Here is a 21,142-nt window from a genome sequence, read left to right as displayed (position 1 = left end):
GTATTATATTTGTTTGTATATTAAGATATTTGCTTGTTTTACCAGATGTAATACCTAATTCACATTTTTTGTTCTTATTAGAAATAATCTAACCATATGTCAAGCTTCCTTCAGTCATCGTGGAGGATGACTTGTCCGCCCCCCAAATGTAAAAGAACTCAACAGCCACAGCAGCTCTTGAATAAAACTGCATATGGTAACGCCCATAGAAATAAAACAATTCATGTGCATCAGCAAATGTATCATCACTGACCACATACAATTTGCTGTTCAATTTACCTATTATTATCATCGCAGAAATGTGCTTTTAATGACTTTCGAAACTTCGAGACATTAGAGACGTCGTCAAATTACGAAGGGGATATGAACGCCTCAAACCTACCCAAACATTTCAGACGTCACTGATCTGGGAAATGTAGTTATTGCGTATGTAAACAAAAAAGACCGACTTCCGGTTTAGGCGTAACGTCGGCGACATCAGTAGCAGAACTGAACAATCGAGTCGAGTCGTTACATACTCATGAAAGCATCACGTATCTGGTTGTTCGCTTTAACCACCAGCCGGTTTCTTCCAGTTCTATCAATCAACAGTCTTTAAAGAAAAAGGTGAGCGTCGCCTTTCTGAGCGTCTTTTCTTTTTAATACACATAATACAGCGAGTTTAACCATTTTAACATCTATTTGGGATGAACAGCACTCAGAGAATGGAAGCATCTGGCTAAAAAGTAATTATATCTATTTATTATACATGCATATTTTCATCATTACATTAAATGGGCAGTTAGGATATTTTGCATTTAATTTTAGTTGTATCTTTGCATGTGTATACTTGCCTACGCTGTGGGTATGGATTTTCATCATTACATTAAATGGGCAGTTAGGATATTTTGCATTTAGTTTTAATTATAGATTTGCATGTGTTTACTTGCCTACAGTGTGGGTGTGGTTTTGTGTATTTTAGCTCATCGCGCTTCAGGCATTATTCCTTCACAGATGTTAATTTTGCATGTCAGTGGCAATCTTAAACAAATTGTATTTTGGAGTGAAAAACAACTCAATAAATCAGTTCATACAAAGTACCAAAGTAGTGCGCCAGCCAACATGTGACCATTTATTCACGTCATGTGATCCATGTTTCAACAGAATGAATCCTAACAAAGAACAAGATCAAGATGAAGACTTGGAGGCGGTGACCGGACTGGTCTGTCAGGAGGCTGACCTCACAGATGGCCAGTATGTAACATGACAATGCTTCAAAACAAGTTGTGTCAGAAAACTTCCAGGCAAGGTGTCACACAATTTCAAATACAAATTCCGTCAACCAGCAAAGTCTACAAAGAGAACCTGCGGCATTTACTTACAGTGCAATGGTTGCGTCACGGCATCTCTCCATGGCAACCCGCCTGCTCACAATGCCCAGAGCATCCTGCACTTCCTGGCTGAGAACATTACTGTGCTAAAGCAAACTCCCCACTCACCAGACCTGTCTTCTGTGTGTTTTTTTTTCTTTTGTATTTCCCAAGCTTAAGGGGTTTTGAAAACACGGACGGGCAGTTTTAAGATGTGGACAACATCAACGTGGCCAGAAAAGGCCGTGGCTGTGTGTTGGGCTCCATTGGGATTACAACAAAGGGAAAAGCTTGTACTCTGCATTTGAAATGTATATTTTATGACACCAGTCCTAGAATATTTCTGACACACTTACATATACACGTAAATACATACTATATGACTCCTGCTCTTTGTTTGTGATCAAGGATGAAAGTAGTCTCTGTGGCAGACCAGAAAGTGTTGCTTGTCCGCACCGAGGGTCAGTACAGTGCAGTCGGAAGTCAGTGTTCTCATTATAATGCTCCTCTGGTAAAAGGTATATGTATATATTTTTATGATTCCAAATTGCAACCATTCAGCTTAGAAAAATGTATCATTTTACATTGAGCTGTTTGTCATTCCAGGAGCACTGGTTGGAAACAGAGTGAGATGTCCTTTCCATGGTGCTTGTTTCAATATTAAAACTGGTGATATTGAAGAGTATCCAGGCCTGGACTCTTTGCCTTGCCATAAGGTAAAACTCACTCTTTAATATGTTTTTATTTCCCCCAACATTTGCATTGAGTATGAACTATCTACAATTCATTAAATTCTCTTCAGTAATCAGGATTCCACAACTAGCACAGAGATGTAGCAACAATTATTTCTTCTGTAATATTTGAGGATATTACTTGCCCCTCTTCCTCATAATTCGTTGACCATTTCGAGACAGGTGACCGTTCAAGATGGAAAGGTGTACGTTTCCGTCAAGAAAAATGTAAGTGAATGCAGGTTAATGAAATGAAAGTAATGCTGCATTGGACACAAGTCGCTTCTGTTCCCTTTCAGATTCTGAAGCAGTCCAAACGTGTGAAGGAGATGTGCAGCGTTAACCCGGACATCAAACATACCATCCTGCTCATAGGAGGGGGTAAGGACTGGTTGATTCTTTTGTCTGTGAATGAATGAATCCACTTCTCAGGATCTGCTTGATACTGATGTGCTGTGAGTTCAGGTCCTGCAGCCTTGGTGTGTGCTGAGACTCTCCGTCAGAACTGCTACCAGGGCCGAATCGTCATGGTAACCAAAGATTCTTTGCCTCCTTATGACAAACCCAAGATGAGTAAGGTAAGCCACCTTGTACTTTTAAGAAGTACATTTGTCTTATGCAGTGGAACCTCAAAGGTTGAACACGATGTGTAGCAAAGAGTAACAAACTTGATTTTTTTTCTCGTCATAGTCTATTTCCTTTGCGTTCCGCCACGTCACTCAGTGTCACGCAGCCAGAACAGATGTGACCCACTTTTGCCGTAATAGTTTCTGTTTTCAATTCTGTGCTGATCATTGTCACACTTTTCCTCATTGCCATTACTGCTCCTCTTGTGTGATGGCAACACAAAAAACACAAAGTAAAACAACTTGTGATGCAGCACTACAATTTTTTAGTTTCAGAGGTTTGTGTGACATTAAAGGAGTATTTCCCCCCGAATTTAAGGTTAAATAAGGGCATTCAGCTGCAGAGGTTCCACTGGATTTGCATTTGTTCCATTAGCAGGAAGATGTGCAAGGAAATGTTCTCTTTTTTTCAGGCCTTGAATGAAAACAGCAGCAGCATTGTCCTCCGCTCTAATGAATTTTTCCAACAATATGGAATAGAAGTACGGACGGAGCAAGAGGTAACATACAAACCATATTTTAAGAATGTGCTACCAAAGCTTACTGTTCTCTGTTCTAAATTCAGGCGGTGAGTGTAAACACGCAAGATAAAGCAGTAAAGATGAAGGATGGCTCGTTGCTTCGTTACGACCAGCTTCTTATCTCAACAGGCTGCAGGCAAGACTGGTTATCTCATTTTCAACAAACAACTTTTTTTCTTTTCAGACATTGGTAACTTGTGTGAAAAATGTTCATACCCACAGAGCGAGGCCACTAAGTTGTCCTGGTAGTGATCTGACTGGAGTGAAGTTACTGCAGAGGTATGAAGACGCCAAAGACATTCATGCTGCCTGTCTGGGTCGCAAGGCTGTTGTCGTTGGAGCCTCCTTCATAGGTTGTCAAGTTTTTATTTTTTAACTCATTGCAATTAGTAATTTAGAGTATTCACTTAAGATAACTTGCATGTTTTGGATTGTTGGGAGAAGCCAAATTACCAAGAGTGAACCTGAGTAAAGAAATTCATGGTTATCCATCACAATAAAGAGTTATTGTTATTAGTTATTATTATAAAGACCAAATCTGTTGGCTTGTGAGCTACCAGCTTCTCGCTGTGCCATCAAAAGTCATTCAAATTTGATATTGTTGTCAACAACTTTCTTCTTTTTGGTGTCAAATTTTGAAAATGTAAAAACTAGCGCTTCTCACTGTGCCATCAAAAGTCATTCAAATTTGATATTGTTGTTAACAACTTTCTTCTTATTGCTGTCAAATTTTGAAAATGTAAAAACAAGCCAACAACTGTTAGTACTAGTAAAACATAAAATAACATTTTGTCATGGTGTGGTTAGTGATTTGTTTTCCATTTCCATTTTGTCATTTTAAATTGTCTTAGAACTATAAAGAAGCAACTTTGTATTGTTCTTCTTCTTTTCTCACCATAAAATCAGGTTTTCTTCTTTTATTTTACGTTTAATTCTAGGTATGGAGGTGGCGGCCTATCTAGCCAAAAAAGCATCCAGTGTGGCCATTGTTGGAACCACCAAATACCCCTATGAACGCTCTCTGGGGTCCCAGATTGGCCACATGACCATGCAAGTATGGAGCAATTGTGAAAGAACTGTGATTGTGATAATGTTTATTATTGCAACAAGTTGACAACATTTCATCTTTGAAGATGCTGGAGGAACATAATGTGAAGTTCTACATGAATGACGCCGTCGCAGAGATCAGAGGAGAGAACGGCTTGGTAATTCTACTTTTTGACTACTGCTTTGAACCTGTGATTGAGCCAACGTAAACCTGGATAAGTAGCTGGAGGCTAAAATCATATTTTTTTTGCAGGTGAAAGAGGTCATGCTGAAGAGTGGTACAGTTCTGGAGGCTGATGTGGTGATTACAGGAATAGGTATTTAATTCTGTTGTATTCCATCCAATGTAACATTTATGATGCAGAATTAGCAATTACCATTTTCTAATTTGCATGCTTCTGTAATGGTGAACAATGCTAATTATTATTATGTTTTTAAGTTTTTTAAATTTCTACATGTAATGTTTTATTAAAAGAAAAAATAAAGTATACATTTTTATGTTCACATTATTTTTCTAAAATTGGCTACAGCTCACTCATGACCCTTATAAGAACAACTGCAGTCGAAACTGGATGGACGGACGGACGGACGGACGGATTGGATGGATGGATGGATGGATGGATGGATGGATGGATGGATGGATGGATGGATGGATGGATGGATGGATTGAAAATTTGGAGATACCTTTATTTGACATAAGAGCTTCCAAACCTACATACATTGTGTACTTGGCTCAAAATAGAGACTTTATGATATCTATAGCTGTGTTACGTCAGTATAACTTTCTAGGCGTGTCTCTGTGTATGTTTCAGGTGTGATCCCCAATTCCGACTTTTTAGCAGGAAGTGAAGTTGAAATAGATTCCAGGAAAGCAGTCGTGGTAAACAAGGTGAAGTGAACAGTCAATAGCCATCACTTCTGTATTATCAACTAAGTGTGTGTTGCAAATTGTGACATGTCTTCTCTTCAGTTCATGAGGACCAATGTAGCAGATGTTTTCAGTGCGGGTGACGTCACTTCTTTCCCTTTGACCATTCGAGGTGATCAACAGGTCAATGTGGGTCACTGGCAAATGTCACAAGCTCATGGTAACAAATATCGGTTCAAGTTTGTGATGAATTTGCATTCATCAACAATCTCATGCCACATTTTTTCTTCCACAGGAAGAGTTGCTGCCCTCAATATCTTAAATATACCCACCAAAATTGAGTCGGTTCCTTTCTTCTGGACTGTGTTGCTTGGAAAGAGTATCCGATACACAGGTAATTTTTTTGTCTTCGACTTTCACATCACCGAAAGGGCTGAATGTTTTTTTTACTTTTTGTCTACAGGTTATGGTGAGGGCTACACTGAAATTGTATTCAAAGGCAAAGTGGAGGAACGAAAGTTCCTGGCATTTTATATTAAGTAAGTAGATGCACACACTTTTATGTACCAATAGTCTTTTGTTTTACCATAGAACCATTGAGATGTGACGTAAACTATTTCACTATTGCAGGGGATGGACGAGATCAGTTATTTTGCTCTTGTTTCTCCACAGAGATGATGCGGTGGTGGCGGCGGCCAGTCTCATGTTTGATCCCGCTGTGGCTCGGCTGGCAGAACTGATGGCAGCAGGCCAGCGCTTTACAAAAGCACAGACTCAGTGAGTGTGCAAAAGAAGCTACAAATGTGTTAGGTAGATGTTCAAATGGTGTGGCAAGCAGTTTTTCACTCATTTGTTCAAGGTTAAGAGGATAAAGCAGCAACATAAGAGTAACCTCTTAATATAAGTGCCATAATGCAATCAAAAATACAACCAAAATGTCTGAAAATAAAATGCCTCTAAAGTCAACACTACACGGTTTGAACCAACATCATGCATGTGGTGCAAGAAACAAAGCTTTGCACGAGTGTTACAGACATGCTTCCATTAACAGCAATAATCAGACAATCTATTCTTAGAAGAACGGACGTGGTGAGCACTAATTAACTGCGCTGACAAGTTAGAGAGCAAATTCGAAAATTCATTAATGACCACATCACTGAATCACAAGGATTTTTATCTGTAGTCATATGAATCTTTTCTCTATTCAGAGCCGAAGACCTGAGCTGGCTGCAGATGTAAGGTGTCCAAATTGCATTTCACCGACAAAGGACGCAGCCACCTTTCATCCTGATTCCATCATCTCACTGCGTCAGGCATTCTGAAAGCCGGTCAATGTCTAGCCTGCTCTTACTTACTCTTGTTATTGTTACAGTTACAACAACAACATTAGAATGGATCCACTCGATGAGCATGCTTGCCATCAATCTTGAAATCTTCACTTGACTGATGTACACTGCCAATTAATATATAGCAAATAAGCCACTAAATGCTCTCTGAAGATGCATTTGTTACAGTGTACTGTACTTTATTTTGAAAAAGATCAGGTGCATAAAAAAATGCCAGAAACATTACTAAGGCATAATGTTTACTTTTGCTTGAAATGAACATAGCTTCATGTCTCTTGCGTTACTGATTTACAATGGAAGGGTGATTATTTTACTCCAATGTACTCTAATGTCTATGATTGTTTTACCTTGTTTGTTGGTTTGTATGCATTGTAACTAAATTCTTGTAAAACAGTAAACTAAATATGTCTATTTAATACTTAAAATGCAATGTCATTGTAATGTTTAATTTCATTATGGTGGTGAGGTAAAATAAAAAATTGCTATATTTATTTTATCTCTTACAATTATGAGCTGTCTGTCCAGTATCTCTCACGTCTACCAAAAATAAAATTCGACATCATCCTGTATGATATACTCCAACACTGTAGATGGCAGTACACAGCCGAAAATCTTACCATCCGGGCATTAGTGCGTAGCGCCTGCGCAAATCTTTTACGTAGGCCTAGTTCATATTAGTAAAGGAACGTCCTCCCCCCGACGTATTAACCGTTGAGAATTCGACTTGTTGGCGTACGGCGTGTGACCATCGTTGGTCGTCGTGTGTGATGCAGTGTTCAGAAGCCAAACTGCATTAGACGAGACATGTTTTGGTAAACAAGAGCGTGCATTGAACAAAAAGTTTTTCCACGTCAACAGATCGTCGTGGGAGTGAAGGGATCACGGTGAGCGACCCTGCATGTGTTGAGTTTGTAACTTCCCCTCCTTGGCCGCCGTGCTAATTGATTAGCTTTTAGCTTATGTGCCGCCATTACCACGTTAGGCCTGAGCGCCATTGTTTCGCTTCGTTGAAAAACTTGAAACAAGGCTTTAATCATATCCCATAATAATAGAAATACACATAGTGTCAGATTGTTATACATTAAACTTATATTTTCGTACAATTGGATCTGTTTCGTGTTTACGCTGTTGCCGTTTCACAACGTGTTAGCTAACATTAGCTAGATAGTGTGATGTTAGCTAACCTCGGCTCTTGTGTGTAGCAATTTATTCGAACCACGTAAATTGATTTCTTAACGTTAGAATTTACAGTTGAGAAAATTAAGTGATCAGGGACTTAATATGCACCCTATGAACCGTCACTTGGCCATTGTAGAAAAGAAAATCCAGTATCTCATATTTATATGGCGTGTTTACTGGTCTTGTTTGCAGTGTTGTGAAGCACCATGGCAGTTGCCTTCCCCTTTCGTGGGGTACCTGCGGGGGTCCCTCCTCCGGGTGTCCCCTTTCCACCACAAGTCCCAGACTACATGACTGAAGAGAAACTCCAAGAGAAAGGTTTGCCGCCTCTCCGCAGATTTAAGTGTGTTTGAGATGAGACGCATTGTCATTATTTGTTAAATGTCTTCCACCCACACAGCGAGGAAATGGCAGCAGTTGCAGGCAAAGCGCTACTCTGAGAAGAGAAAGTTTGGTTTTGTGGATGCTCAGAAGGAAGACATGCCTCCCGAACATGTCCGGAAGATCATCAGGGATCATGGTGATATGACCAATCGGAAGTTTCGGCATGACAAAAGGGTCTACTTAGGGTAAGAATTGAAACATACGTTTAAGCATTAATTGTCTAATGATACTCAATCTACAGAAAGTGGAGCAGAATAGAATGTCTGTGTGGACATGGTTCAATGGGGGGGGGGTATCTTCAACAGTTGCTACCTAAACCAACCCTTTTTTTTTAATTTTTATTTATTTATTTATATAAATCTTTCTTTTTTTCAAACAGTGCCCTCAAGTACATGCCTCATGCAGTGCTGAAACTGTTGGAGAACATGCCGATGCCTTGGGAACAGATCAGAGATGTACCTGTACTGTACCACATTACTGGAGCCATTTCATTTGTGAATGAAATACCTTGGGTCATCGAGCCAGTCTACATTGCCCAGTGGGGGTAAGGAGTGTTTCCCACGTCTATTTTAATTCAACTGCTGCTATCAGTTTATTTGGACACACTGTCATAGCATTTTAAAATATTTCTTTTGGCCTCTGTGACGGATCATATGCTTGATTAGATGAGAATCTTTTGTAATCCTGGCTTTTTCTCAGCACAATGTGGATCATGATGCGCCGAGAGAAGCGTGACCGACGACATTTCAAGAGGATGCGTTTTCCACCATTTGATGATGAGGAGCCGCCGCTGGATTACGCAGACAACATACTTGATGTCGAACCACTGGAGGCCATTCAAATGGAGCTGGACACAGAGGAGGACGGTCCTGTTGTGGAATGGTTATATGAGCATCAGCCCCTCAAAGACACAACAAAGTAAAAAGCATCTTAAATTGTGTTTTTGATTTTATTTTTTGCCAAAAATCACTTCAATCCCGCTCCTTGTTTCTTTTTCAGGTTTGTGAATGGCACCACTTACCGTCGGTGGCAGTTCTCACTCCCCATGATGTCCACACTCTACCGCCTGGCCAACCAACTGCTGACAGACTTGGTTGATTACAACTACTTCTACCTGTTTGATCTCAAGGCCTTCTTCACATCTAAGGCTTTAAACATGGCGATACCCGGAGGACCAAAATTTGAGCCTCTTGTTCGAGACATTAACCTCCAGTAAGAGCTGACACAATTCACTAAAACCCATATATTATTCAGGGACATTATTTTCAAATGCTAAACACATATCTTGTGTCGTACTATTTCAAGCAAAAATGTTTGAGCTTGATGTTTATTCTTTTTTGGTTTCTCCTATAGGGATGAAGACTGGAATGAGTTCAATGACATCAACAAGATCATCATCAGACAGCCTATCAGGACAGAGTACAAAATCGCCTTCCCCTACCTGTACAACAACTTACCGCACCATGTCCACCTCACCTGGTAGGTTCGACCTCTGCAGTGGCATTCGGTTTAAAATTCTATTGATTTAAAAAAAAAAAAAAAAAAAAAAAATCATTAAGGTGATTTGTTTTGAGGGTGTAGTTTATTTTTCATTAGAAGTACCAACATTTTTTCTGGGTGCAGGTACCACACACCAAATGTGGTGTTCATCAAGACAGAGGACCCAGATCTGCCTGCGTTTTACTTTGATCCATTGATCAACCCCATTTCACACAGGCATTCAGTCAAGGTAAATGTGGTTCTAATTCAATCCCAATGTGATATGCATATTCATTCTGAATTCTTATTGTTTTTCAACAAAATTGTCAGTATTTCATGACCTTTTACTGAGTTGCACTTGCATTGACCTGCTTGCATGTGCGTAAGAACTGGAGGAATATTAAAATGAGTGGTGGCATTTATTTATTGCTGGCTGCAGGTGCAGTTAGCCTGTCACCATTCATGTTTCCAAACAATACCTAATTAACGGGATTTTGTGACAATCCACGTGTTTCTTAACACTTTCTTAACATATTGTCATCACGTCCTGCTTTCTTTCAGAGCCAAGAGCCTCTTCCCGACGATGACGAGGAGTTTGAGCTTCCAGAGTTTGTGGAGCCCTTCCTCAAGGAGACACCTCTCTACACTGACAACACAGCCAATGGCATTGCTCTGCTGTGGGCGCCAAGACCTTTCAACTTGCGTTCAGGGCGCACCAGGAGAGCCATAGATATCCCTCTCATCAAGAATTGGTGAGCAAACAAAACTTTGACAAATTTGTAATTTTTGAGAAAACAATAAGGTCTTTTTTTTTTTTAAAAGAGAAAAGTGTCAATTGTTTTTCAGGTATCGTGAGCATTGCCCTGCAGGACAACCAGTAAAAGTTCGTGTGTCATACCAGAAACTGCTGAAGTACTATGTGCTCAATGCTCTTAAACACAGACCCCCCAAGGCCCAGAAAAAGAGGTGTGTCTCGGCAGACATTACAGATTTATTTGGGACGTTCTATTTGAAGCGTATTTCCTCATCAGCATTGATTGCGTGTTAACATTTGTCTCCTTCCTTTGCAGGTACCTTTTCCGTTCCTTCAAGTCCACAAAGTTCTTTCAGTCCACCAAACTCGACTGGGTGGAGGTGGGCCTGCAGGTGTGCCGACAGGGTTACAACATGCTCAATCTGCTTATCCACCGAAAGAATCTCAACTACCTGCATTTGGACTACAACTTCAACTTGAAGCCTGTCAAGACACTGACCACAAAGGTGAAAACGAAAAAGCCTTTGCTTTTTGGACTTCACCATAAATCTCCAAAGGCTAACTAACATTTGAAGCATTTCTTTGTTTAGGAGCCTCACGTGTGTGTTTTTGTCAACATGACACTTTGTTTTTGTCCCTCAGGAGCGTAAAAAGTCAAGATTTGGCAACGCTTTCCATCTCTGTCGAGAGGTGTTGCGACTCAGCAAGCTGGTGGTGGACAGTCATGTTCAGTACAGACTGGGAAATGTGGATGCTTTCCAGGTTGTACTAGCTATTTATACACCAAAACTTTGCCCTTCTGAGTTTTACAAGCAGTTTTGTAGAACTAAATGCACATCTTTGTTTTTTAGTTGTCTGATGGACTGCAGTACATCTTTGCTCATGTAGGCCAGCTAACTGGCATGTACCGGTACAAGTACAAGCTGATGAGACAAATCCGGATGTGCAAAGATCTGAAACATCTCATCTACTACCGCTTTAATACGGTGAGTGGAATTGTAACGTGAATGACTATTCAGGTTTTCTCTTGATTAGTTTTCTATTTAACCAATATGACTTTCATTGTGTCACAGCAGAGATGCTCAAAGCCTTGATTGTCTTTTGATTCGCGTTTTGTTTGTTAACTCAGGGTCCTGTTGGCAAGGGACCAGGATGTGGCTTCTGGGCACCTGGATGGAGGGTGTGGCTTTTCTTCATGAGGGGCATAACTCCACTGTTGGAGAGGTGGCTTGGAAATTTGCTGGCCAGGCAATTTGAAGGTGGGTCACATTCTTTTGATGCTCATGATTGTATTGCATGTAGTGTCACTTACCAAATATATATCAAATTAAAGATGCTGCAGGACCCAGTGATGCGGCAGGTTTTTCTGTAATCATGAAACTGTTGTTAATAAGAGGTGTAAACATTTACCAAGCACCTCATGTAGTTTATCAGTTGATCAGATAATGATATTCTAATCATTCAGTTACTATATATCGTATGAAAGGAGATGGCGATGATACGATGCAAAGTCAAAACTGCAATGTTCCGGACACTTGAAATGTCATTTTGTGTGAATAGTTGACTAAATTCCCCTGCAGGACGTCACTCCAAGGGTGTGGCCAAGACTGTGACCAAACAGCGTGTGGAGTCCCACTTTGACCTGGAATTGCGTGCTGCTGTGATGCACGACATCTTGGACATGATGCCTGAGGGCATCAAACAGAACAAAGCCCGGACAATCCTGCAGCACCTCAGTGAGTCTTGGAGGTGCTGGAAGGCCAACATCCCATGGAAGGTGGGCACCTCGCAAGCCTTTGCAAAAAGACATTCACACGTTCATATATACTGTTCTATATTACATGTAATAATAGGAACTGCTTGTGTTAACTCCATTTAACTGAAGAATTCCAATTCTGCAGGTACCTGGTTTGCCAACACCCATTGAGAACATGATCCTGCGGTACGTGAAGGCCAAAGCTGACTGGTGGACTAACACAGCCCACTATAACCGTGAGCGAATCCGCCGCGGGGCCACTGTAGACAAGACGGTCTGCAAAAAAAACCTGGGAAGATTGACCCGTTTGTACCTGAAAGCTGAGCAGGAGAGACAGCACAATTACTTGAAGGTATTGCACGAATAGGAGTACAGAGTATTTCTCTGAGATGAAAACCTCTTACTAAGGCGCATTTGCACTGGTCTGTTTGCATATGCGTAAGAATCAGAGGAATATTATCTTTAATGGTGGCTTTTGTTTATTGACTGCACCTGCAGTTGAGTTGTCGTCATTAAGACATTTCTTTCAATAGAATTCAATGTTCTGTTTAATTTCCTTTTTGAGTTCGTCTGAAATATTACCGTTGTATCCATATTTTCCTTTCAGGATGGTCCCTACATCACAGCTGAGGAAGCTGTTGCCATTTATACCACAACTGTTCACTGGCTGGAAAGTCGACGTTTCTCGCCCATCCCTTTCCCTCCACTGTCATACAAGCATGACACCAAGCTGCTAATCCTGGCTCTGGAAAGACTTAAAGAGGCTTACAGGTAAGCGCCCATTCAAAAGGTAATATTAATTACCACTCAATAGACGCACGCCTTCAGTGATGTCTCGAGTTGTGTGTGTGTGTTCTAGTGTGAAATCTCGCTTGAACCAGTCTCAGAGGGAAGAGCTTGGGCTGATCGAGCAAGCTTATGACAACCCTCACGAGGCTTTGTCCAGGATCAAGCGTCACCTGCTCACACAGCGAGCTTTCAAAGAGGTCGGCAAAGATTATTATTATTATTTTTTAATCTGAAAACTTTTAGCTTCAACGTTCTTTGCCGTGGTTTTAGCCATTGCACCCAAAACCCCTCATCACACTCAGCCCTTGTTCTTTCATGTCTAGGTGGGTATTGAATTTATGGACCTGTACAGCCACCTGGTGCCAGTGTATGATGTGGAACCCCTGGAGAAGATCACAGACGCCTACCTTGATCAATATCTGTGGTATGAAGCAGACAAGAGGCGACTCTTCCCACCCTGGATCAAACCAGCTGACACCGAGCCACCTCCACTGCTTGTCTATAAGTGGTGCCAAGGTCTGACTTGTCAACAATTACACCTCAGCTATACAAGGCTCTGTGTCCTAAAAGTAGTTATCCTTGTTCTTTGCAGGCATCAACAACTTGCAGGATGTTTGGGAAACTACAGAAGGAGAGTGCAATGTAATGCTAGAGTCGCGCTATGAGAAGATGTATGAGAAGATCGATTTGACGTTGCTCAACAGGCTGCTACGTCTTATTGTTGACCACAACATTGCTGATTATATGACAGCCAAGAACAACGTTGTCATCAACTACAAGGTAAAGCGTGATTTGCCCCAAACATTGCTCAATCTTTTCAGTTTTAAACCAGATTGTTTTGCACACATCTCTTTTCTAGGACATGAACCACACAAACTCTTATGGCATCATCCGTGGCCTCCAGTTTGCATCGTTCATTGTACAGTACTACGGCCTGGTAATGGATCTCCTGGTACTGGGTTTGCACCGTGCCAGCGAGATGGCAGGTCCACCCCAAATGCCCAACGATTTCCTCAGTTTCCAAGATACGGCAACAGAGAGTGCCCACCCAATCAGACTGTACTGCCGCTACATTGACCGCATTCACATCTTCTTCAGGTTTGAAAAAGAACTCTGTAGCAGCCTATTTCTGATGGACAAAATTTCATTCTGAGAATTGTCTGACGTATCTGCAGAGTGTAATAGTATTTTTTATCGTTGATATGTAGAATTTGCCTTGTTAGTTGAAATAGCAATTAATGTTTCTATGCCTTCACCAGGTTTTCTGCTGATGAGGCGAGGGACCTCATTCAGAGGTACTTGACAGAGCACCCCGACCCCAACAATGAAAACATTGTGGGCTACAACAACAAAAAGTGCTGGCCACGTGATGCCCGCATGAGGCTGATGAAGCATGATGTCAATCTGTAAGTCAGTCAGTCTCCCCACACAGGTTTGCACAGGTTAAAATGGTCTATGATGAATGGCCATAACTTATTTAATTGTCTTTTTCCCCAGTGGGCGTGCTGTCTTTTGGGACATCAAGAACCGTCTGCCAAGGTCTGTGACCACAGTCCAGTGGGAGAACAGCTTTGTGTCAGTCTACAGCAAAGACAACCCCAACCTGCTCTTCAACATGTGTGGGTTTGAGTGCCGCATCTTGCCGAAATGTCGAACGAGCTATGAGGAGTTCACCCACAAGGATGGTGTCTGGAATCTGCAGAATGAGGTGAGAAAACACAAACTTCTCTCTTTGATTAATATCAGTTTAGTGCTCTTACGATCAAACATTTTTAGAATTGGTTATCTTCTTGATTATGGGACAATTTTTGCAATAAAAAGTCAATAGTAAATTCTCAATGTTTTTGCATTTGTAGGTTACCAAGGAGAGGACAGCTCAGTGTTTCCTTCGTGTGGACGATGAATCAATGCAGCGCTTCCACAACAGAGTGCGCCAGATTCTGATGGCTTCAGGCTCAACTACTTTTACAAAGGTAATCAGACCAAAGATAGAGATCTGCTGAGTTAAACATTGAAACTTGTGGTTGTATCATAATGTCCCCTTATTTCTACCTCCAGATTGTAAACAAATGGAACACAGCTCTTATTGGCCTGATGACCTACTTCCGCGAAGCAGTAGTCAACACTCAGGAGCTGCTCGACCTGCTGGTCAAGTGTGAGAACAAGATTCAAACTCGTATCAAGATCGGGCTGAACTCTAAAATGCCTAGCCGTTTCCCGCCTGTTGTTTTCTACACTCCCAAAGAGTTGGGCGGCCTGGGCATGTTGTCCATGGGCCACGTGCTCATACCACAGTCTGATCTGCGGTAAGTCATGATTTGTATACTTTACTTGACTCAAACTAATTATTGGTTAAGTTCTAAAGACACAAACTCTTCTCTCCAGTTGGTCCAAGCAGACAGACGTGGGAATCACCCACTTCAGGTCTGGAATGAGTCATGAAGAGGACCAACTCATTCCAAATTTGTACCGTTACATTCAGCCATGGGAAAGTGAGTTCATTGACTCCCAGAGAGTGTGGGCAGAATATGCTCTCAAGAGGCAAGAGGCAATTGCACAGAACAGGTATGTCCCTCTGCCGATTTAAATCTGTCTCCACTTGTTAACAATGGACTGATTCATCATTTGTTTGTTGTTGAGTTTTTTTTTTTTAATGTGCTTAACACGGTTAGTTTTATCTGGAAAATAGTCACATTATCATATTTATAATCCCTCAAAGTGGCAATTTAGTTCCCCGTGCTTAATTTTTTGGAATGCATGTGAGTTTAATAGGTATCCAGCGGTATGCATTTTGGTCATCTAGTTGGCGTTAACAATACATAAAGAGCTTGAATTCCAACTGAAACAATTGTTCTTTTGTTTCCGTCTCCCAGGCGACTGACCTTGGAGGATTTAGAGGACTCGTGGGACAGAGGAATCCCACGTATCAACACCCTTTTCCAAAAGGACAGACACACACTGGCCTATGACAAAGGCTGGAGAGTCCGGACAGATTTTAAACAATACCAGGTGACGATTGAAATGCAACACACAACAAAATGTGACTGGCACATGAAAGTAGATGGTAAACATTGGTGTGATGCACATTTTAATTTCTCTGTGGATTACAGGTGTTAAAGCAAAATCCGTTTTGGTGGACCCACCAGAGGCATGATGGTAAACTGTGGAACCTCAACAACTACCGCACAGACATGATCCAGGCCTTGGGTGGTGTGGAGGGCATCCTGGAGCACACGCTTTTCAAAGGCACTTACTTCCCCACCTGGGAGGGTCTCTTCTGGTGAGAAATTATGGGAAAGCAATCATCTCGAGTGAAAACAAAACCGTTATGGTTTGGCTTCAATGTACATCGATTTTTTTTTTTCCCGGCATACAGGGAGAAGGCAAGTGGATTTGAGGAGTCCATGAAGTGGAAGAAGCTGACAAATGCTCAGAGGTCTGGTCTGAATCAAATTCCCAACCGTCGCTTCACTCTCTGGTGGTCCCCCACAATCAACAGAGCCAATGTAAGTCCAACGATAGAATCAATACTTATTATAATTCTTTTTTTTTTTTTTTTGTTAAAGGTGATATTGGGTGCTAAAATCAACACAAGCTAATAGTTTTCTCCCGCTTTTCGTTTGTAGGTATATGTGGGTTTCCAGGTGCAGCTTGATCTGACTGGAATCTTCATGCATGGAAAGATTCCCACCCTGAAGATCTCCCTCATTCAGATCTTCAGAGCTCACTTGTGGCAGAAGATCCACGAGAGCATTGTCATGGATCTCTGTCAGGTTGGTTTGATTTCAATTGTCTGGTACTATTCCTGAGGTGTAACAGAAAATAAGAGATTATAATCTCATGTTCTTCTGGTACAAATGCGACTGTTTTGGCTTTCAGGTGTTTGACCAGGAGCTCGACGCTCTCGAGATCGAGACTGTGCAGAAGGAGACCATCCACCCCAGGAAGTCGTACAAGATGAACTCATCCTGTGCCGACATTCTCCTTTTTGCGTCCTACAAGTGGAACGTCTCTCGACCATCTCTGCTTGCAGATTCAAAGTATGACTTTATATTCGAAAAATGTGAAAGTTCCGTATGATTGTGTGTATATATAACAAATTATCTTTGAATAAATGTGATGCTTCTCTTCTTGCAGGGATGTGATGGACAGCACTACCACACAGAAGTACTGGATTGACATTCAGCTGCGTTGGGGTGACTACGACTCTCATGACATTGAGCGCTACGCCAGGGCCAAGTTTTTGGACTACACCACAGACAACATGAGTATCTACCCTTCCCCCACTGGAGTGCTTATTGCTATCGACTTGGCGTACAACCTCCACAGGTTGGTGTTGTCATGAGCAATTGTGACCTTGTGCTTGCTGTTTCTATGTTAACCTCAACATATGAACATAATTGTTTTTTCCTGTCTTTGTTAAGTGGCTATGGAAACTGGTTCCCGGGCAGCAAGCCTTTGATCCAACAGGCCATGGCCAAGATTATGAAGGCCAACCCTGCCCTGTATGTGCTCAGGGAGCGCATCCGCAAGGGTCTTCAGCTCTACTCCTCAGAGCCCACTGAGCCCTACCTGTCCTCACAGAACTACGGGGAGCTCTTCTCTAACCAAATCATTTGGTTTGTCGATGACACCAACGTCTACAGAGTCACCATCCATAAGGTGTGCACCGACTCATGCGCTTCATGTGAAAGAATATCCTCTACGTAATACACTATCAGTTTTCTCTTTCCAACTCATCTAATGCTCAGATGTATTTTTCACCTTTCACCAGACCTTTGAGGGCAATTTGACTACCAAACCCATCAATGGAGCCATTTTCATCTTCAACCCCAGGACTGGTCAGCTTTTCCTAAAGATTATTCACACATCTGTGTGGGCCGGACAGAAACGTCTGGGCCAGGTAAGAGCATTAAACATATATTGCCCACACTAAAATTCCGTGATCACAACAATGGCCTTCTTCTTGGTTTAGGAGCGCAATTACAATGACATCATTATCTGCTTTCTTTTTAAACAACAATTAGCAACCATTGTTAATGATTTGCCATTAAATCGAAAATGTTGATATCCACTAATAATGCAGCCTAATTTTCCTTGTAGCTTGCCAAATGGAAGACGGCAGAAGAAGTTGCTGCCTTGATCCGCTCCCTCCCAGTGGAGGAGCAACCTAAGCAGATCATTGTCACCAGGAAGGGTATGCTGGATCCTCTGGAGGTAAGACAGTCAGTCACGGCTGGTATTAATGGATTCATGATAAACTATTCACTCTCATTGTTCATGTAACTTCAATGCCTTGCATTTCTAACGCCAACGTCTCTCTTTCCTTAGGTCCACTTGCTTGACTTCCCCAACATTGTCATCAAGGGCTCTGAGTTGCAGCTGCCCTTCCAGGCCTGTCTGAAGGTGGAGAAGTTTGGAGACCTCATCCTCAAAGCTACCGAGCCTCAGATGGTGCTGTTCAACCTTTATGATGACTGGCTTAAGACCATTTCCTCTTACACAGTGAGTCTTCCTGTGTTCTACAAAGATGTGGACATATTAAGCTTTGGTTTCTCCTTGACATTCTTTTGCTATCAGGAAATTGAAATTCGAAACTGACTTATTTCTAGTGTAAGAAGTTTTTGTGCGATTTTACTCCATCTTTAGGCCTTCTCTCGACTCATCCTGATCCTGAGAGCGCTCCACGTCAACAATGACCGTGCCAAGGTGATCCTGAAACCCGATAAGACCACCATCACCGAGCCTCATCATATTTGGCCCACTCTCACGGATGAGGAATGGATCAAGGTGGAAGTGCAACTTAAAGACCTCATTCTGGCTGACTATGGCAAAAAGAACAAGTAAGCCTTCAAGCCGAATTTCTGTGTAATCCATGACTAACAGGACAACAGAACTGAGCACCCAACACGTATCTGCTGCTGTCCCCCTCCAGTGTAAACGTGGCATCACTGACCCAATCTGAGATCCGTGACATCATCCTGGGGATGGAGATCTCTGCTCCCTCGCAGCAACGGCAGCAGATCGCCGAGATTGAGAAGCAGACCAAAGAGCAATCGCAACTCACCGCCACACAGACGCGCACCGTCAACAAACACGGTGACGAGATCATCACTTCCACCACATCCAACTATGAGACGCAGACCTTCTCCTCCAAGACAGAATGGAGGGTCAGGTATGTGGCAGACTGAGTTATTTGTCTCTAAAAGACATCACTGACACTGCAAAAAATGTAAATAGGTGGAAAATTGAAGTAGTGCCTATCTTGAGGGGGGGGGGGGTTACTGTAGTTTTTGAATTGAGTAATAAGTGCTCATTATACTTCCTCTGCCAGAGCTATATCTGCTGCCAACCTCCATCTCCGCACCAACCACATTTACGTGTCCTCTGATGACATCAAGGAAACAGGATACACCTACATCCTGCCCAAGAATGTTCTCAAGAAGTTCATCTGCATTTCAGATTTGCGTGCACAGGTATGGCGCAGAGAGTAGTCAATAGTTTTACAAATTGATTCCCATTGACTTTGGACTCTTTTTAAGCCTCACTAGTATACATTAAGATTGTTTTCTGTTCCAGATTGCAGGCTACCTGTACGGCACCAGCCCGCCTGACAACCCCCAGGTAAAGGAGATCCGTTGTATCGTCATGGTGCCTCAATGGGGCACCCACCAGACTGTGCATCTGCCCAACCAGCTGCCAGGACACGAATACCTGAAAGTAAGATTACAGAAACCTTACTTCCTTCTAAGCGAGGGCCTTTTTGTTCTGGTTACAATGTTATCAATGTCTAGAATATTTGAAGTATTCATACTCGAAATACCTTCCGCTCTGAAAGGAAATGGAACCCCTTGGTTGGATCCACACACAGCCTAACGAGTCACCACAGCTGTCCCCCCAGGATGTCACGACCCACGCAAAGGTCATGGCTGACAATCCCTCTTGGGATGGAGAAAAGACGATCATCATTACATGCAGGTAAACGTTTGATCTTAGACTATCTGTGCTTGTGCAGATATTGCTGATGCAGTGATGCCAAAAAATGTTGAGGTATTTATAAAGTTGTGCAGTTTTTTTGAAGGACTGAACTACAGAATGTGAATCTTAACTGGAGAGAAAAATCAGGATGGGGGTCCCCTTTTATTTAATTATATTTTTACCTTGTGTAAAAGAACAAATTGATTGGGTAAAGTGTGTTGTGAACTTTTAATTGCATTTTTATTCCTTTGGCAACATCTTAGTACTGTTTAATTTTCAGCTTCACGCCAGGCTCATGCACACTGACGGCCTACAAGCTGACACCCAGCGGCTACGAGTGGGGCAGACAGAACACAGACAAGGGCAACAACCCGAAAGGTTACCTGCCGTCACACTATGAGAGAGTCCAGATGCTGCTCTCTGACCGCTTCCTGGGCTTCTTTATGGTACCGGGCCAAGTTTCCTGGAACTACAATTTCATGGGTAAGTACCTTTTTGAAACGTTATTGTGCTTTGTGCCAGAATCACAATCACATTTTAGAATTATGATTTTCACCAGCCTACTTCCTTTTTTGTTTTATCCAGGTGTACGTCATGACCCTAACATGAAGTACGACTTGCAGCTGGCCAACCCCAAGGAGTTCTACCACGAAGTCCATCGACCATCGCACTTCCTAAACTTTGCCTCGTTACAGGAGGGTGAAATCTACAATGCCGATCGTGAGGATATGTATGGTTGAGCGGAAGGACTCATTTTGTGGTTGGCCCTGTCAGTCACTCTTGTAAAATTTCTTCTGAGCACGTGATGTTTGGACATTGTAATGTCAAAACTAGATGCCTACTCTTGTTATTCCTTCTATATTTCCTTCAGTTTGTTTCCACAGTCCCTTCTATTTGCAATTCATGTTTTTTTTTTGGGAAGTTATGATATATCAAATGTGTGTTGGTGTATCTGTTCACAGGACTGTAATATGATCTTGATTGTTTCAACTGCAGAAGTACTTGTTTCTGTCAGTTGAAGTCAAATCTTAATTCCTCATGTGAGTTAATTCCCTTTTGCTATTTGTGACATTGTAGCTTGGATTTAAATAAAAATGGCATTTTTATACATTTTCAATCTTCTTTGACCTGTTTCAACCACCTTGCAATAGCATTGTATTACCCCATAAATTGGTCAGTTGGTCAGACATCCATCCATTTTAAAGACCGCTTATCCTCACGAGGGTCGTGGGTGAGTCCGATCTCATCCCAGCTATCTTTGGACGAGAGGCCCATTATACCCTTGACTTCAATGGACCTAATGTATGTTTTGCTAAGTGTTGCCTCCAGAAGAGG

At 41.9% G+C, this 21,142-nt stretch overlaps 2 protein-coding genes across 3 annotated transcripts; both read left to right on the top strand.

Moving 5' to 3' along the window:
- The first annotated feature begins 431 nt into the window (after positions 1-431).
- Positions 432-6,984, top strand: aifm4 (apoptosis inducing factor mitochondria associated 4). Its single transcript, XM_037268164.1, has 19 exons — positions 432-606; positions 1,144-1,233; positions 1,758-1,867; positions 1,956-2,065; positions 2,264-2,308; positions 2,380-2,461; positions 2,546-2,658; positions 3,120-3,206; positions 3,272-3,363; positions 3,450-3,580; positions 4,166-4,281; positions 4,361-4,432; positions 4,528-4,591; positions 5,087-5,163; positions 5,245-5,362; positions 5,438-5,536; positions 5,606-5,681; positions 5,815-5,919; positions 6,351-6,984. Exons 2-19 carry the CDS (start codon positions 1,145-1,147, stop codon positions 6,379-6,381), a joined length of 1,617 nt encoding a protein of 538 aa, XP_037124059.1. The 5' UTR covers positions 432-606; position 1,144; the 3' UTR covers positions 6,382-6,984.
- A 227-nt stretch (positions 6,985-7,211) lies between these two features.
- Positions 7,212-20,924, top strand: prpf8 (pre-mRNA processing factor 8). 2 transcript variants are annotated; one of them, XM_037267127.1, is made up of 43 exons: positions 7,212-7,372; positions 7,860-7,985; positions 8,068-8,236; positions 8,431-8,595; positions 8,751-8,969; positions 9,051-9,263; positions 9,405-9,530; positions 9,675-9,780; positions 10,092-10,282; positions 10,377-10,496; positions 10,601-10,790; positions 10,927-11,046; positions 11,136-11,270; positions 11,414-11,543; positions 11,865-12,061; positions 12,186-12,392; positions 12,648-12,811; positions 12,900-13,026; positions 13,153-13,345; positions 13,422-13,609; positions 13,689-13,927; positions 14,089-14,235; positions 14,327-14,537; positions 14,686-14,802; positions 14,888-15,135; positions 15,215-15,394; positions 15,703-15,838; positions 15,940-16,109; positions 16,206-16,335; positions 16,456-16,602; positions 16,709-16,869; positions 16,967-17,158; positions 17,254-17,491; positions 17,604-17,732; positions 17,933-18,046; positions 18,161-18,334; positions 18,479-18,672; positions 18,765-19,004; positions 19,164-19,305; positions 19,409-19,549; positions 19,668-19,807; positions 20,088-20,290; positions 20,393-20,924. In XM_037267127.1, the coding sequence occupies exons 2-43, from the start codon at positions 7,874-7,876 to the stop codon at positions 20,545-20,547; spliced, it is 7,020 nt and encodes a 2,339-aa protein (XP_037123022.1). In that variant the 5' UTR covers positions 7,212-7,372; positions 7,860-7,873; the 3' UTR covers positions 20,548-20,924. The 2 variants fall into 2 exon arrangements, with proteins under 2 accessions (XP_037123022.1, XP_037123023.1); XM_037267128.1 differs by having other exon boundaries at positions 7,212-7,384.
- Positions 20,925-21,142: the final 218 nt, after the last annotated feature.

The sequence above is a fragment of the Syngnathus acus genome, chromosome 13, assembly GCF_901709675.1.
Source record: "Syngnathus acus chromosome 13, fSynAcu1.2, whole genome shotgun sequence".
Classification (NCBI taxonomy): Eukaryota; Metazoa; Chordata; class Actinopteri; order Syngnathiformes; family Syngnathidae; genus Syngnathus; species Syngnathus acus.
Note: the sequence above shows the minus strand (reverse complement) of the source record. Positions and strands in the feature narration are given on the sequence as shown.